Source organism: Dipodomys spectabilis, unplaced genomic scaffold (genome assembly GCF_019054845.1).
Source record: "Dipodomys spectabilis isolate Male_0828 unplaced genomic scaffold, ASM1905484v1 ptg000042l, whole genome shotgun sequence".
Classification (NCBI taxonomy): Eukaryota; Metazoa; Chordata; class Mammalia; order Rodentia; family Heteromyidae; genus Dipodomys; species Dipodomys spectabilis.
Genome location: NW_024870719.1, coordinates 10,788,371 through 10,807,357, shown reverse-complemented (window position 1 = coordinate 10,807,357; position 18,987 = coordinate 10,788,371). Strand labels below are relative to the sequence as shown.

Here is an 18,987-nt window from a genome sequence, read left to right as displayed (position 1 = left end):
CTCCAATAAACCACTAGAAACGGGAAGTGGCGCTGTGGCTCAAGCAGTAGAACGCTCGCCTTGAGCTGAAGAGCGCAGGGACAGCACCCAAGCCCAGAGTTCAAGCCCCATGACAAAAAAAAAAAAAAAGAAGCTCAAAGAGAGTGCCCAGGCCATGAGTTTAATGCCCAGGACTGGGGTGAAAAATGTTGGCAAGGACTGGGGTGGGGGAAGAGTAAGCACTACAGAGGTCTCTGAAAAGACTAAAAATAGCCTTTCCTTGGTATCTGAATCAATATGTTGGGCATATACTTGAGAATAAATCAACATACTAAAAAGATAACATGCATAATTATGCTCAGTGAAGCTCTGTTCACAATAGCCAATAGCCAAATGATAGAATCAGTTGATATGCCCAACAACAGATAAATGGATAATGTAAAAAAAAAAATGTATATATATATACACCCACACACTACAATGTTGCAAAGCCAGATGCTGGTGGCTCACACCTGTAATCCAAGCTACTCAGCAGGCTCATATCTGAGGATTAGCATTCTAAGCCAGCCTGAGCAGGAAATGTGTATAAAACTCTATCTCCAATTAATCACAGAAAAAGACAGAAGTGGTGCTGTGGATCAAGTGGCAGAATACTAGCCTTGAGCAAAAGTAGCCTAGAAAACAATGACCAGGCCCAGAGATCAAGGCCCAGGACTAGAAAAAAAAAGAAAAAAGAAAAAAGAAATTGTCCTCTCCCCCTGCCCAAATAGATGCACTTGGAGAACATCATACCAAATGAGACAAGATAAGCTCAAAAAAACAAAATATTTTGTTTTTATTCATGTGGAAGCTAGACCTAAAATATATATTCATACACATATTGATACATTTACAAAATTATATGGATAAATAGAACATGAAATCATCTAAGACTATGTAGAAGATAGGAAAGGAGGAAAGGAAAAATAGGTGATGACTAAGTTTAAAATATATTTTGAAAAATGAAGAATATGGCCAAAATTAGTTTGTTAGCAGTTATGAAAACTGAACAAAGAGACCTGTGGAAATTGTTTCAGGAAGAAAGGGAGAGTAAAAGAGGAGCAATATATTGTAAACGTGTAAAAATGTAACAATGAAATTTCCTTCAATTTAACTAAGGCAATACAATAGTTAAAAGAGAGAAGGAAATCTTTAACTTTTTAACATTTAACTGAGTAAATTCTGCCCAGTTATGGAGCCTCAGAAGATAGTACTGTAATCCCAGCACTTGGAAGGGTATCGCAGGATGACAAGTTCAAGGACATCCTGCATTCACAGAATTCACAGCAAGACCCTATGACCCAGAGGGGGATGGGAATGTATAAGATGCTTGTCTCTATAATTGGGATATAAATCAAGAAAATGTGGAATCTAACAAACAAACAAAAAAAGACATGAAACCCAGGAGTGATGTAAAGACATATGCAACAGTCTAGATTGCAAGTTCACGTTTCAGGATAGAGTTCCCAGAGGGTGGACAAAAAAGGGGGGACTTACAGAATATCTGATAACATCTATTTGGAAAACCATATGTAAAGCCTTTCATTAAACAGATGAGAAAAATGGAAGAGTATTAACACCAGGAAAATAAGGCAACAGAAGATCAGTATGATGGATAATATTTCTAAGATTCAGGGTAAATAAAATACACCCCTCCAACCTACATACTATGATATTTGTTAAAACCTACTGAAAAGGCAAGATGCAAGTGTTCTAAAATTCTTATCTACTATAAGACTCATAATATCTACAACTAATGAGAAAAAGTATAATTACTCACACATATATATGTTTATATATACACATAGTATATACAAAAAAGGGAAATGGAGAAAGCTTTCTGTTTTAAGCACATTACCAGTAGCTTCATAAGCTATATGGATTTAACTTCTGAAACAAATATACATTAACAAATTCCTATAATGCAGAAGAAAAAAACAGAAAATGAGCATATATGAATAAGCAATTTAAAAAATGGCTCAGGACTGGGAATATAGTTCAGTGGTAGAAAACCTGCAGAGCATGCAGACAATCTTGGGTTCAATTCCCAGCACCAGTTAAAAAGTATATGAAAGGGGGGTGGGGGGTGGGGCGGGGAGGATTGGGTGGGGGGACGGGGGGAGGATGGGAAGGGGAAACAAAGGGGGAGGCTACAATGCTTGATAAGAAATGTACTCATTATCTTGCCCATGTAATTGTAAATCATCTGTACAGTATTTTCATAATAAAATAAAAGTATATGAAAGGATGAAAAACCAGGATGAGTAATCTAGACATACTCTAATTTAAAACAAAGTAATAGCACAGAGGAAAAACAAAAACAAAAGTATTTAACAATGACATGGAAAATTACTTTTATAAATTGTGGGGGTTAAAAATTGATACCATTGGGGCTGGGAAGGTGGCTCAGTGGTAGAGCGCTTACCTTGCATGCATGAGGCCCTGTTCGATTCCCCAGCACCACATAAGCAAAAAGAAAAAAAAAGCCGGGAAGTGGTGCTGTGGCTCAAGTGGTAGAGCGCTAGCCTTGAGCTGAAAGCTGAGGGACAGCGCCCAGGCCCAGAGTTCAGGCCCCAGGACCGGACTCCCCCTCCCCCGTAAAAAAATTGATACCATTCCTGAGAAATATTTGATAAACATTCTCTGTATATTTCCTTTGCCACTTATAGCATTCTATATAAACACTGATTTGTACAGAGATGTTCACAGAACTGTTTATTTCCTGTAAAGTAAGGATCTGGTCATCCAAAAAAATATAATACATAGAAACTATATTTTGCAATAACTAACATTGGTAAATAGTTGAATGGCAATACAATAAATACAAATACGAGTATGTATATTATATAAATGTGAAAATGCACACAGTAGTCCATTAAAAATGAAACTGAAAGTAGGAAGGCATTATTACCTTCGTTTAAAAAATATTAAAACATTTCAAAATATGTAAACATTTCAAATAAGAAAACGTTAAGTGTATAATTTCTTTTAAATACTGGGAAAAAAGAATAAGGATTAAACTTCCAGGAGCAGTTCTATTATCAGCATTAAGATACTTATTAATATTCTTAATCACAATTAAATATCTAAGTTTCACATACCCTCTTACTGTACTGTTTGTCTCAGGATCACCAGGTTCCAACGTTTCTTTTAAGAAGTTTATATAATGTATCCAAAGGTCAACACTAAGAGGTATTGCCTGAAGTCCCCGTCTATAAACCTAAGAAGAAAACAATAAGCTGTACTTCAAATATTTAATTATTTCTTAACAGAGAGGCAACACTGTGATATCCGGTGAACCTTAGAAATACTAATTACTGGAATTTTGTTTAAATAATCTACCATTACCATTTGGGTGGAGGTTGGATAGAACATGGCAATGTTCTGATCCCCACGTGCAGAGTCTTGATCTTCAAAGCGCAGCAGTCCCTGCATTCTGACCGGGTTGTGTGGGCAGGCTTTGGGTTACAGACCATAGGGCACAGACCCATTAGAGCATCAATGACAGCGTCTGACCAAAAATGCAATAAGACGTAGCAAATGTGACTAGAAAACCAACTATATTGTTTGGAAAATGAGAAATAAATGTAAGTGAGAGAAAAGCCCTGCCCTACTTGTTAAGCTGCAGTGTAATACAGAGGCTTGCACTGCAAAGCTTGACAAACTGTAGAGGTTTAACGCACCTGCCAACAAAGAGAGAAAATATTAGCTACAAATGCCACAAAAGTGACAAATGCAAATAAAATACCCTATAAAAATTGTTTGACCGTAAATGGTAGGTACTGTCAGCCAAAGAAAAGTCCTTGTTTTGTTATTAATTGGCTTACAGTACCTAATGGAGATTAACTTTATTCAGTTGATGTACGCACCTCATCTGACTGTTTAATGTTGTCATGTCGCTTTTCAAGGTCTGCATACTTTTTCCAGTAACCATAGCAATAAGGATAGTGTATGAAAAACTTGTCAAATGCTTTCCTGGCAGCCATCAAGTGATTCTGATGAAAATGAAACAAGGCATTTAAGTATTTTAGAAGTATATATTTAAAAAAAATAAGAAACTAACTGTCATATATAATGTCACCAACTCCTCCTCTATAAGTGCTGGAGCCAAACCTAGGGCCTCATGCATGCTAAGCAAATCTATACCTTTGAGTTATACTGAGCTATGCTCCTGTATTCCAAGATAAATGTATTTCAGTAAATTTATACATAAACACACATACACACACCTTGAATTATTACACATTAAACTCCATTTAATGTTATTAAACTTAACCTGAAAATTACTTTAAATCAAACTTCGATTATAAAACAGTAAGGCTTAAACTGACATCGCTGTACTAATCTGCTTATCTGATGACATTTAAATAGTTACTAACCTCTTGTTCTACATACTGAAGCAAATATACCCATCCTGTAAAATCTTGAGGATTATTTTCTATAGTTTTCCAAAATTTTTCATATTCTGGAGGGAAATTTGCTTCCGTTTCTGTCACTGTCACTGGAAGGTCCACAGCATTGGCCATTTCATTTTCTTCTGTAGATGGGTTCACATTGGGAGAACCATCAGGTGACTGTTCCATTTCCGTAACATTCATAATCTCAGTGCTAAAATCAGCAGGCTGTTCTACCTCTGAACTGTTGTTGCCTGTGCTGCCATTGTTAGAATTTTTGTACTCTTCCATGTGAGAATTTTGCATAGCTGTTTCTCCTCAGTTAATGATCTGTGAAAACATACACACACAAAATAAAACTCTTCCAAATGCTAATAAAATTACTTGGCATGAACACTTTGTTAAAGACTTAATTTGAAGCTGGGTGCCGGTGGCTCACAACTGTAATCCTAGCTACTCAGGAGGCTGAGATCTGAGGATCATGGTTCAAAGCCAGCCCAGGCAGGAAAGTCCATGGGACTCTTATCTCCAATTAACCACCAGAAAACTGGAAGTGGTACTGTGGCTCAGGTGGTAGAGTGCTCACCTTGAGCTGAAGAGCTGAGGGACAGCACCCAGGCCCAGAGTTCAAGACACACACACACACACACACACACACACACACACACACACACACACACACACACACACACACACACACACACACACACACACACACACACACACACACACACACACACACACACACACACACACACACACACACACACACACACACACACACACACACACACACCACTTAATTTGATTCATTTGTTGCAAGTAATACAAATCATACCTACTGGTTACAGTTTAAACACAAGGAGTTTCTGCTTTACCTGGGTTTCAATTCAGTGTCTCAAGCTTGCTAGGCAGACAGCTGTTCTACTGCTAAACAATGTCCTCTTTCTATTTTAGCTTTAACTTTTTCTTACCCCCACATGAGGCCACAGTCTCCTATATACTCAGAGCCAGTCTTAGAACAAGATCTCCCAACTATACCCTCTGGATAACTGAGATTTTATATATTTATATATATATAAATATATGTGTGTGTATATACACACATATATATATATATGTATATATCACCATGCCCAGTTAATATGTAAGATTGGGCCCCTTTAACTTTTATAACCCAACTGTCCTCACTCCTGTTGATCTCCACCTTCTGAAGATAGCAGAATTATAGCTGTAAGCCACTGTACCATATTTGTACTTTTTTTTGGGGGGGGGGGGTGGTGGTGATCAATTGTGGACCTTGAACTCAGGGCCTGGGCACTGTCCCTGAGGCTTTTCATTTAAGGCTAGCACTCTACCATTTTGAGCCTCAATGCCACTTCTGGCTTTCTGGTGGCTAATTGGAGATAAAGAGTCTCACAGACTTTGCTGCCCCAGCTGACTTTGAACTGCAATCCTTTGATCTCCTGAGTAGTTGGGATTAGAGCATGAGCCACCAGCACCTGGCTGTTTGTACTTTTGAGACAGAATCTTGCTAGTTTAACCCAAGCCAACTCTTGATCCTCCTGCCTTGGCTATACCAAGAGCTGGAATTACTGTAGGCATAAATCACCAGGGTTGGCACAGATAGTATTTGTTAAATTTCTTAGTTAGTCATTTATTGAGTATTTTATGGACCTAAATTGTTTAAGTGATGTTCAAATTCAAGGTAGGAATAAAGTGGTAGAAGCTTCATTAGTTACAATTACTCTTCTTAACCAGAAGAGTAAATGCTTTTCCAAACTCTGTAGCATATTACTTTGAACAAAATCAGTATTTACTAATAAGGAGGATGCAAGGTAGAGGAGATACTAGGTAGGCAATTACAGATGTTCACCAGAAAACATACAACATTTCTAGAGACAAACTGTCGCCATCTCCCCAAATCTAACATATACATATTCTTTGATCAAGAAGTTATACTTAAGTTTTTGTTACTCTGAAGTATTTATAGAGGATTTGGTAAAAGTACAATTTTTTAGGGTCTCAAATTCACTAAACAACTAATAAACCATTTACTAGTTGACTTTCTGGGTTACTAAACTTAAAAAAAATTGTATAAGCTAGAAAATCCCACATTTTTCAAGTAGCTTGCAAAAATTATAGCCAACTAACATATAATTTGTTTTGCTCTAACAAAACTATCTCATTTTCCCCAGTTGAATTAAGGGACTGCAGACAAATCAAACAAACGCAGTACTCACAGGCAGGGAAAACATCTGTCAGAACTAACACTTTCGTTGAATTTTATTTTTTAATTGGTATAAATCCTGACAGATTCGCACATGTATACAGTCCTTAAGTATTGTCATCCTTGTGATATCATCAACATAGATATTAGAATCAGAAAAGTTCCCTTCTACTGTATGACTTCTGACTAATTTATCAATTCTTCTAACTTTAAACCACTTTGGGCTCTAGGGAAAAAAAAAATTCTCAATTTGTTTTGTTCTTTTTTCCCCTTAAAAAAAAAGCCTACCTAAAGGTTACTTTTCTATATGCAAAACAGTACTTGGTTTGTGGTTCTTAAAATTTCACAGCTCAGCTAAAAAAAAAAAAATGTTGGTTTACACATTCTGAGTCATCTACTACCTACTCTAATTGCATACTCAAATGTGATATAATGGTTAGTCTGGAATCAGCAAATTTACCACACCCTAACATCTTTGAAGACTGTCTGTTACTCCACACCCTACAATTACAGAGTTGTAAGAATTAGGAACATCCACCTTAACCTTTGGGAAATCATTTTGAGGATTACTTCACAAACCACAGGTTGAAAAGAAGCTAACTATAGTTATTTTAAAAGCATACCTGTCCCTTTCCCCAGTATTTTGAGGCAGTGTTCTCACTAAGAGGCCCAGGCTAATCTGGAATTCGCTCTCCTCCTCTCCCCACTTGTATTACAGGACACTTGGCCAAGATATTCTTTATAATGTGTTAATTACTAAGTTCAAATTTATTATTTATTTTTGTGCTAATACTGAGGGACTGAACTCAAGGCCTCCTCTTTGGCTCACCTTTTCACTAATAGCTGGTGTTCTACCAGTTGAGTCATACCTTCAGTTCAGCATTACTGCTTGTTAAACTTGAGTCTTGCAGACTTTTCTGCCCATGCTGGCTTTGAACAGCAATGTTCAGATCTTAGCTTAAGTAGCAAAGATTATAGGCCTGAGCCACTGGTGCCCAGCTTCCTGTTTATTTTTAACAGTCAGCAACTTCCAACTAGCAACATAAAATAGCAAAGAGAACAGAGTAAGTTTTAAAAAGAAGAAAACAATATGGTACTGACATTAAGATAGACAAATCAGGGCTGGGAAGGTAGCTCAGTGGTAGAGTGCTTCCTTGCATGAATGAGACCCTGGGTTCAATTCCTCAGCACCACGTAAGCAGAAAAGGCCAGGAGTGGTGCTGTGGCTCAAATGGTAGAGCACTAGCCTTGTGCTGAAGAGCTGAGGGACAGCGCCCAAGCTCAGAGTTCAGGTCCCACGAATGGAAAGAAAGAAAAAAAAGACAAATCAATTAATGGAACAGAGATAAATCTTCCTGTAATATGATCAGTCTTTGCTCCACAAGAAAAGGACACTCTGCAACAAATACTGTTAGGGAAACTGGAGTCTCACATACAAAAGAATGAAGCTGTACATTTTTCTCCATTATATATAAACTAAAAATAGATTAAAGACCCAAATGTAAAACCTAAAACTATATAAAACTCCAGAAGAAAATAGTGGGAAGACTTCAAAGTGAACTTAGCAATGATTTCATAGATGACACCCCCCCAAAAAAAAAGGTAATAAAAGCAGACAAATAGGACCTCAAACTTAACATTTTTGTGCATCAAAAGACACAATCAGAATCTTTACTCTCATTTTTTTTTTTTTTTTGGGGGGTTGTGGGGCTTGAACTCTGGGCCTGAGTGCTGTCCCTCAGCTCTTCAGCTCAAGGCGAGTGCTCTACCACTTGAGCTACAGAGCCACCTCCGGTTTTCTAGTGGTTTATTGGAGATAAGAGTTTCACGGACTTTCCTGCCCAGGCTGGCTTTGAACCGTGATCCTCAGATCTCAGCCTCCTGAGTAGCTAGGATTACAGGCGTGAGCCACCGGCGCCCGGCTCTTTACTCTCATTTCTTACATGGGGAGCAGGGAACTCATTTTTCCATGTATCCTTATTTTATCCTATTATATATAGTTCTTGCTGAATTTTTAAAAAATAAGCCACAATCAAGCTTGTTGTGATGGAACTAGCATCCAAGAGGCAGAAGCAGGAGGATTCAAAATTTGAAACCTACTTTTAACCTGGTTTAAAAATAAATTTTAAAAAATGTGAAGACATTCTCCAAATATGATACAGAGGCTGGGAAAGTGGCTGAGCGATAGAGTGCTCATGTAGCATGCATGAAACCCTGGGTTCAATACTTCAGTACCACATACACAGAAAAGGCCAGAAGTGGTGCTGTGGCTCAAGTGGTAGAGTGGCTACCTTTAAGCAAAATAAGCTAAGGGACGGTGCTCAGGCCCTGGTTCAAGCCCCAGGAGTGGCAAAAAAAAGATGATACAGAAAGAATCTACAAGTATAAGAGATTTTCAACCTTTTTTTTTTTTTGGGTGCTACTGAAGCTTGAACTCATGGTCTCACACTTGCTGGCTAGGAATGTACTCTTGGCCATCCTCCAGCCCAATGCTCAGCATGAATAATCAACAGAGAAATGCAAATTAAAAAAACCAGTGAGATATTATCTCATATCATCCCCCTAAAATCTTGAAAATATTGGCATTGACTAGAACTCTGCATTCTGTTGGTAAAAATATAAAAAAGTACGAGCACAGAAAACAGTTCGACAATTCTTCAAAAATTAAAAATAAGGTGTGCATGATGTTGTACTCGTGTGTGTGTGTGTGTGTGTGTGTGTGTGTGTGTGTGTGTCCATCCCAGGGCTTGAACTCATTGGCACTGTCCCTGATCTTTTTGTGCTCAAGACTAATGTTCCGCCACTAAGCCACAATGGTGGTTAACAGGAGGTTAAGAGTATCACAAACTTTCCTACTGGGCTGGCTATGAACTGTGATCCTCAGATCTCAGCCTCCAGAGTACCTAGGATTACAGGTGCCTATCTTTAATCCCAGCATTCAAACGGCTGAATCAGGAACACTGAGAGTTTGAGGCCAGCTTGGTTATACAGTGAGACCCTGTCTTAATAAATCAAAACAAAACAACACATAAAAATTGCCAGGTATTGGGCAGGGGGATGCTGGAAAGGGATGTGAAGGGTAAACAAAGGAGGAGGCTGCAATGCTTGATAAGAAATGTACTCATTATCTTGCCCATGTAATTGTAACCCCGCTGTACAGTATGTTCACAAAAAATAAAAATTAAAATTAAAAAAAAGAAAAGAAAATTGCCAGGTACAAGTGGCTCCACACCTATAATCTCAGGAGACTGAGATTCTCAGATCTCAGTTCAAAGATAAGCCAGGAAGAAAAGTCTATGAGACTTTTATTGCCAATTAAGCACAAAAAAGCTGGAAGTGGAGCTATATAGTTCAAGTGAAAGAGTGTTAGGATAGCTCTCAGGCTATGAGTACAAGCCCTAGAACTGGCACCAGTAAATGAATGAATGAATAAATGCTTTCTTGCTTCTGGGTATATATCCAAAAGAACTGAAAGCAAAGTCTTGAAGAGATATTTTCATAGCCTTACTATTTACAACAAACTTGGAAGTATTATGAATATCCATAAGCGAATGGAATACTATTTAGCATTAAAAAGGAAATTCTAGCTGGGCACCAATGGCTCACATCTGTAATCCTAACTACTCAGGAGGCTGAGATCTAGGGATCAGGGTTTAAAGCCAGCCCAGGCAGGAAAGTCCCTGAAACTCTTATCTCCAATAAACCACCAGAAAACCTGAAGTGGTGCTGTGGCTCCACTTGAACTGAAGGCTCCACTTGGTAGTCTTGAGCTGAAGAGTTAAGGGACGGCACCCAGACCCAGAGTTCAAAACCCATGACTGACTAAATAAATAAATGCATATATAAATAAATAAAATAAAAAGGAAATTCTGTCATATGTTCCAAAATGGAAGAAATCTGGGGACATTATGTTTACTGAAGTAAGCCAGTCACAAGTGACACAAATGGGTTATCTATAATGAAGGTTACCAAAAGCTAGAAGAAAAAGTAAAAGGAGAGTAACTGTTTAATAGGGTATGAAGTTTCAGATGTATAAGATTAAGATATTCTAAAGATCTGTTCCACTACCATACAAATATATTTGACACTAGTGAACCACACACTTAAAATAGCAAACATGAACATTATGTCTGACATTTATGTAGTGAATTTTGTGTTGTTTTTCCTGATTTTAAAGAAAAAGATGCTAAGGCTTATGTGGTTTTCACCACAATTTTAAAAAGTAAAAAAGAAAAAAAATAAGGTTCTATAAGTTTTAACAGTGTCTAGCTATATACTCTAAGATAGCCTTGAATGACTTATCTTCCTTTAGACTTCTTTTTTTTTGTGTGTCCGGTCATGGGGCCTGAACTCTGGGCCTGGGCGCTGTCCCTCAGCTCTTCAGCTCAAGGCTAGCGCTCTACCACTTGAGCCACAGCGCCACTTCCGGCTTTCTTCTTTTTGCTTATGTGGTGCTGAGGAATCGAACCCAGGGCCTCATGCATGCAAGGCAAGCGCTCTACCACTGAGCCACCTTCCCAGTCCTTCCTTCAGACTTCTCAGTGCTAGGAATACATGCTAGGCATGTGTCACCATTAGGACCATACACTATGTCCCTTCTGACTGTGCTAAAACTTGATGACACCTTATTAAACTGTTTTGTACTGGCTATCCAGATGGAATAGGAAAAATCTAAGGTTTAAAGAAGTCTAGATTGTCAACCAATTCTAATGTTACATTCAGCATTCTCACTAGAGGTTTACAATTTGGAAGAATTAAAACAATGAATAAAGATATTCATTTCAGCATCTAAGAAAATAGTCATCCACTGGTATATATACTTAAAGTCTAACCCACAGCACTCTGGTAAAAGTAGCATTTTTTAAAATGACCTAGTGCTGCAACCAGTAGTGAATTTTCATCCCACTAGATCACTGTGTCATTTAGCCCCTTAAAAATGTTTATACTTCTAGGGGTAGCAGTAAAGGTATGGCTCAAGTGGTAGAGCACCTACCAGCTAGCAAGTGTGAGGCCTTGAGTTTAACTCCTTCCACCAAAAAAAGTTTACACCAGTTTATTATGAGGTTCCCAATTCCTATACCTCATATATCATATACCTCTTTTCACTCTCCAAGTATTTGTTTTCTATCTCTATTATAGCCATTCTTATAACAGATGAAATATATTACCGTTATTTGTGTTTCCATATAGTCTCATGATTTGTTGAGATCATGATTAAGAGCAATTTCTTCATTTTTTTCTGCTATCAAATCTCCCTTGAAAGCCATCTGTAACCTTATTGGTCATAGCTTCTATCAAAGGACAAGCTAGAACTAACTTTGTCAAGAATTTTGCTTTCCAGGGCTGGGAAGGTAGCTCAGTGGTAGAGCGCTTGCCTTGCATGCATGAGGCCCTGGGTTCAATTCCTCAGCACCACATAAGCAAAAAGAAAAAAGCTGGAAGTGGCGCTGTGGCTCAAGTGGTAGAGTGCTAGCCTTGAGCTGAAGAGCTGAGGGACAGTGCCCAGGCCCAGAGTTCAGGCCCCACAACAGGACCCCAAAAAAAAAAAAAAAAAAGAATTTTGCTTTCCAAATCATCTTCACTCCCCTTTCTTAAATCAGCTTCTTTTAGTGCAGTGGATTACCACCATTAGCAATGAAAATATAAATAGCCTTCCCACATCTTTCATAAAATAATTCATTACAGACACATTGCAGTTTAGCTTAATTTAAATACTAACAAAGGGAGGATACCCATTGCGACCCAGCTTAATTTAAAATTAACAAAGAGTGAGGTGTGGTGACACACACACTTCTAATCCCAAAACCTGGGAGGCTGAGGTAGGAGTACCATAGCCCCAGGGCAGCTTGGGCCCCAAAAACTGAGTTCCTAGTCTACAAACACCAAAGGAGTTCAGGATTTCAACCAAAGGAGGAAAGGAAAAAGTAAAGAAGTTGTCAAAATGTCTTATCTTTGTTCTACTTTTCAATTTAGGTGCAAGTTTGTTTATAAGTCTCTCTGTTTCTTTCCAATTAATCTTTCTGACCCTACTCAGCATCTAACAGATGTATGACCCACTACTGACCAATGTGGTAGCTCATGTCTGTAATCCCAACTACTTGGGAATCAGAGATGAGAAAGGAGAATTGTAGTTCAGGCCAGACCAGCAAAAACTAGACCTCATCTCAATCAAAAGCTGGGTTGTGATGGCATGTGCATGACTGTAGTTTTGGCTACATAGGAGGATCACATTCTGAGGCTGGGCTCAGGCAAAAACGAGACCCTACCTGAAAAAAATAATTAAAGCAAAAAAAGTATGGAGGTGTGACTCAAATGGCAGGAAAATGTGAAGGAAAAAATGACTTCTTGCTGGAAAGGCTTTTCTTGTTTTATTGCCTTTTTTTGTCTTATCACTTCAACCTTCTAAACAATATTTTCACAGTGCCCCCAGGAATTAGAAGCACTCAAGGTTTTGTCTCCAGCTATTTCTTTTCCTAAATCAGCTCTCCTGGGACAATCATTCTCTTATTGTCTTTATTTGGTTTCCAGGTCACACCATCCCTAGATATTAGGGCTACCTTACTTTCAAACCTATTCTGAATGACAATCTGAGACAGAGTAAGCACTCTAGAATTTAGTCCTTAGTCAAGATCTCTTATCTTCATTACCTACCAATTACAAATGGTTCAGAATACTAATTACATTAGTATTTTAGAATAACTAATATTTGAGCTGACTCTAAAATTCCTTCCAGTTCAGATCTTTTTTTTTTTTAAATCAAATTCCAGGATCACATATCCAACTGCCTACTTGATATCACCTGTAAGTCATTTTTGAATAACAAATACCCAAGTTCACTCCTGATTTCTCCCAATAGCCTGCTCTACTCACAATTTTTCATCTCTCTACTGATTTTGGAAAAGAACTCCTTCCAGATGCTCAAGCCAAAAGTCGTGGCATCATCCTTGACTCTTCTCTATTAACCCAAATGAATCTGTTAATGTATTTTTTCCAATATATTCAGAATTCCAGTTCTTATAATCCTCATTCCATTCACCCACCTCTTAAGTCTTCTATTACTTTATAGAGACCTCTTGCTTCTTTTGTTGTTCTGCCCAATCCTCACTTCCCTATGTCAAATCTATTCTCAATATAGCAAATGTTTAAAAACAAACAAACTACTCTATTTCAGAGTAAAAATCAATATCTTTCCAATAGTCCACTACCTTATAACTTCCATAACATTTCATTGACCTCATCCACTACTGTTATCTTGCTTTTCCACTATATTCTCTCTGCCCAGAGTGACTTATCTCATATCCCTTCCTTATATTCCTTCATATTCACTTCCTTACTTCCTATAAACGTAGGTAAGTCAATAAGACTTATCTGAGCCATGCTATTTAAAACTGTAATTTGCTTTATGACCAGCAGTCTGCTCTACTTTTTTCTTTTTATTCATAGAATTTACTGTTTCAAGTAATGAGCTTACTGTTTAATGTCCCATGCTATATGAATTACTCAGCTCTTTTTAACTTAAATGTTGTTTCTTTTCTGATTTTTGTCACAATGTAGTCCAGGCTGTCTACCTTCTGGCAGCCTCCAGAATACTGGGATTACAGGCATGTTCTACCATGCCCAGATTATCATAATTCTTTGCACATAGTAACAAGTTTATTGTTTCATGACAATTTAACATATAATCTAGCTATGACATACTGAATTACAAAAGACATTTTTCAATGAATGAACAAACACATGTCATTAGGCACTGCTGTAACTTCAATTATTAGCAATTAATAAGGTCTACTTAACAACTATTTTGTTAAAATGCACCTTCCTCAAGATTAAAAATGAAAAAAAAAAAAAAAAAAAAAAAAAAAAAGCCATGTACCAGTGGCTCATGCCTGTAATTCTAGTTACTCAGGAAAGATCATGGTCCAAGCCAGCCTGGTCAGCAAACTCTGTGAGACTCACTGCAATTAACCCCCAAAAAGGCAGAAGTAGGTCTGTGACTCAAATAATAGAGCACTAGCCTTGAGGGGAAAATAAAAAAGCTCAAGGACAGTGCCCAGGTTCTAAGTTCAAAACCCAGGACTAGCACCAAAAAGAGAAAAAAACTCCACAATTATTAAGATTAAATAATTTATCCAACTTTATATGGGTTTTAAGGAACAGAGCCAGGATTTAATTACATCCTAATACCAATACTTAAACCTTTCTCTATTAGAGCCCAGTCATTTCATTTCTCTTGAGGTTACTTTAAGGTTTATTTCCCCCAGCTCTTTGAAATCATTCAGCTTTTTGAAATTTTAAATGGATAAAAATTTTCTACTGTAAAATTCTTCCCATCCTTAAACTTCCATTTGTTACTTTAATTCTAACTAAAATCTACTGATAATTCTGGGCAAAATCTGTGATAATCATTCAGTACTGACTTTCCCTGCTTGATTACAATCTTGAAGACAAAACAGGTTTAACAAAACATAATCCTGAGGTTTTTGTACACACTCACTTTGTTAAATATTGGAATCCTTAGTTATCCATGTTATTTAACAACCAAATAAATGGGAAGTGCTTAGATATTAGAGGCCAAAATCCTAAGTAAAAGATCAAATCTCACTACCTATAAGGAACTCTGAGTGTGGAAGAATGATTCAAGTGGTAGACTGTTTGTCTAACAAGTTCATATCTCCCACCATAAAAACAACAACTCTGAGCAGGCACTTAACTTCTCTCAAATCATTAATACCTTGCTATAAAAGTGCACTTAAGAAAGTCTATGTGACTCTTGACTCCAGATAAATACCAAAAAGCCAGAAATGGAGCTGTGGCTCAAAGTGGTAGAGCACAAAAAAGTTCAGAAACAGTGCCCAGGCTCTGAGTTCAAGCCTGAGAACCAGAAACTCTTTTCATTCACATTACTATTACTAATAATTTAAGTAATTATCTCACTTCTATATCAATGTTTTGAAGCTGCAGATTGCTTCAAACCCCCTTCTAACTTCATTTTAAATAGAAAAAAAAAAGACAAAAAACTGAAGGTCAGTAAGGTATAGTGTTACAGGCCTATAAACCCACTACTCTGGAGACTCCTGAGGCAGGATGACTTTTATTCTTCATGTCTGAGCCTTAGCACATGCTCTTTCCTGATATTAACGAAATTTTTGCTTTTCTCAAAACACCAACACAAAGATAATGTACTACTTTATGAAATATATTACCTTTAAGCTCATAATACACATAAAGTACACATAAAAGGAAACGTGATGAGTTATAATCTAAATATGCACTAAGTATATATATATATATACATATATATATATATATATAATATAGTTCTTCTGTATAATATTTCTTTTTGTGTGTGTGGTGGTCCTGGGGCTTGAATTCAAGGCTTAGACTCTGTCCCTGAACTACTATTGCTCAAGGCTAGCAATCTCCCACTTTGAACCACAGCTCTAGTAGTTCCTTGGAAATAAAAGTTTCCTGGACTTTCCTGCCAGGCTGGCTTCAAACCATGATCCTCAGATATCAGCCAATTGAGTAAGCTACTACAAACAGGGCTGAGCCACTGGAGCCCAGCATTGGTTATCTAACACTTCCATATACATGGGAATTCATTAAAACACTTGAAGCACATCATCTTTAAATTTAAAAGGTCTTGTAGAAAATGATGTAAAAATAGGGAACTTCATGGGGCTGGGAAGGTGACTCAGCGATAGAGTGCTTGCCTTGCATGCATGAGGCCCTGGGTTTGATTTCTCAGCACCACATAAGCAGAAAAAGCTGCAAATGGCACTGTAGCTCAAGTGGTAGAGCGATAGCCTTGAGCTGCAAAGCTGAGGGACAGCTCCCGGCCGAGTTCAGGCCCCATGACCAACACCCGCCTCCCCATACCTGAAGTCATTATGGAAGAGTTAAAGTCTAAGTTATAGAGAAAAAGTAACTTTGCAGTCCACAATTTACTCCATGCCTCAGGTACAGAACGGCCAATTTGAAGAAAAGGCTATCCTGACCACTGGTTTTGGCAAGAATTTTTAAGAGGGTAAGTTGAATGTTCAGAGTAACAATTTTCTGGAAGTGGTGCTGTGGCTCGAGTGGTTGAGCACTTGCCTTGAGCTGAAGAGTGCAGGGACAGCGCCCAAGCCTTGGGGTTCAAGCCCCACAACTGACCAAAAAAAACAACAAAAAAAACAGCAACCATTTTCATTTTTCATATATTATATAAAATACCTATTATTCCTAGAAACTGTACTTTTTTTTTGGGGGGGTGGGGAGGGGTGGCGTGGAGGGCTGGTCCTATGGCTTGAATTCAGGGCCCAGATGCTGTCCCAGAGCTTTTTGCTCAAGGCTAAGTGCTCTACCACAGCTCCACTTCTGCCTTTTTTTTTTTTTTTTGTGGTCAATCTGTGATAACAGTCTCCCGGGTTTCATGCCTTGACAGTCTCTGAACTTCAATCCTCAGATATCAGCCTTCTGAGTATCTAGAATCACAGACACCCAGCTGAAACTGGACTTATATAGTAACAATAACCTCAGATCTCAGCCTCCTAAGTAGCTAGGATTAAAGGTGTGAGCCACCAGTGCCCAGCTGTATTTACATGAATGTATGCATCATCTTCAGATCTTTGGGGGAGAAAACACATTTATTCTTTGGCTTTTTTTTTTTTTTTTTGGTCAGTCTGGGGCTTGAACTCTGGGCCTGGGCACTATCCCTCAACTCTTTAGCTCAAGGCCAGCACTCTACCACTCTACCAAGCCAGCCTTTGCAATGATAGCATGCCCCCCCCCTTTTTTTTTTAAGGAAAAAGAAGTCTTATTTTTATGCGGAATTGTTAATGCATCCCAAAAATTCTGCTTTCTCTTGAAAATAGCATGCATACATATGCACACACACAATTTTTATCGTGTGATTTACAGAATTCTTTTATTTCACCTCCAAATTTTTATTGTGTGATTTACAGAATCCGTTTCCTTATTTCAAATATAAGGTAAAGTAGTAAAAGTATTACTAAATACCCTGAGTCCAACAAAAGTCTGCTTTTCGTCCTCATATCATACCACCTACCAATAATTAGCCATCTCTAGTGAACCTCTATTTCAGTGTGCACAATGTGAAAACTAGTCTTTGCTACAAATCTATCACTTTATTACTACTGGAGTGTCAAGTTCCAGCTTCTGCCACTCTAGAATGACGTTATAAATCTTGAGGAAGGATGGAACCTGAAGTAGTCGTTTGCTTCTGTCCACTTAAATACCGGCAGAGCACACCAAATATTTAAATTCCACTCTGGGCTCCCTATTTCCTGGTATAAAAGGAACACTCTTAAAGCTTTACCTTTTCCAGAAACGTAAGAGTTTTAACATCTATCAGATCGGAAGTCACTTCAAGCCCTCAAATAGAAGGCCAAGGGAATTCTGAAGTAGAAAGCAGTACTATTTGAACTGGTAGTACGGTCATCTCCCTAATACCTGAAGCAGTACAATTACCCTACAGTCTTATTAACTTAAAGATGTGATTTTTGGAGTAAGAAAAAGCAGGGCTGCTCTGTTGATTACAAACAAACAAACAAACAAAAAACCCATCCCCACAGATTGCTTTCAAATCTTGCTAGAGTCTTGCCCATTTTGTTCTTGTTGTTGTTCCTCTCCTATCTTGGGAAAACCTTTGGCTGATCTTTGGGGGGGGAAGCTAGCTGTGACTCCGGGACCCCAAGGGTGCGAAGCAGTCGTCACGCAGAGCTTTTAAGAACAGACTCTTGCACATCCTCCCGACCCCCGGGCGGCTACTCCACGCGGCCTTCCCCACGCAGCCTTCGCAGCCAGGAGGGTTTCCAAACTCTAGGGAAAGCAGGGGGGGGGGTCTCACACTGACCCCCAACGCCTTCCTCAATTCAGGCTGCAGAGGCCCGCGTTTGCCCGCCCGGCCCACCTACCCCTCCGGATAAACGTTAGGCGGAATAAACCTCTCGGGGCCCCACCCAACAAGTGGGGATGGAGAAAGAAGCGGACGGCGGGGTGGCCAGGCCCGAGCCAGGCCTCAAACCGGGCGGGAGATGGAGGCCGCGGGCGGCCCCCGTGCGGCCTGGACACCACAGGCCCCTCGGGCACCGCGGACCACCGCCCCACACCCCCTCCGATCCCCACGTGCCCGCCCCGGCTGACCTTACGATGGATGTCACACGATGCCATGAGCCAAAGTCTGGGCCAAACCTAGGTGAAGATGGGACTCCCAACGCCTCAGACCACTACCACAGCCGCCACCACCAGCGCCGCGGCCGCCTGGACAGAGTACACAGCACGCATGCGCCGGCTTGGGAGTCACGTGACTCGCAGTGCGCAGGCCTAGCGCTTGGCGGGATC

General features: G+C 39.0%; 1 protein-coding gene across 4 annotated transcripts in view; it reads right to left on the bottom strand.

Moving 5' to 3' along the window:
* Prpf39 (pre-mRNA processing factor 39) overlaps positions 1–18,918 on the bottom strand; it is a 35,241-nt gene extending 16,323 nt beyond the window's left edge. The window contains exons 1-4 of one of the 4 annotated variants that reach the window (XM_042677781.1): positions 18,790–18,918; positions 4,398–4,742; positions 3,888–4,013; positions 3,120–3,238 (exon numbers count right to left, since the gene is read on the bottom strand). In XM_042677781.1, coding sequence (XP_042533715.1) covers positions 3,120–3,238; positions 3,888–4,013; positions 4,398–4,718 — 566 coding nt within the window. In that variant the 5' untranslated portion in view covers positions 4,719–4,742; positions 18,790–18,918. Of the gene's footprint in view, positions 1–3,119; positions 3,239–3,366; positions 4,014–4,397; positions 4,743–18,789 lie in introns of those variants that run through there. The other 3 variants (XM_042677783.1, XM_042677784.1, XM_042677782.1) reach the window with 3 other exon arrangements.
* Positions 18,919–18,987: the final 69 nt, after the last annotated feature.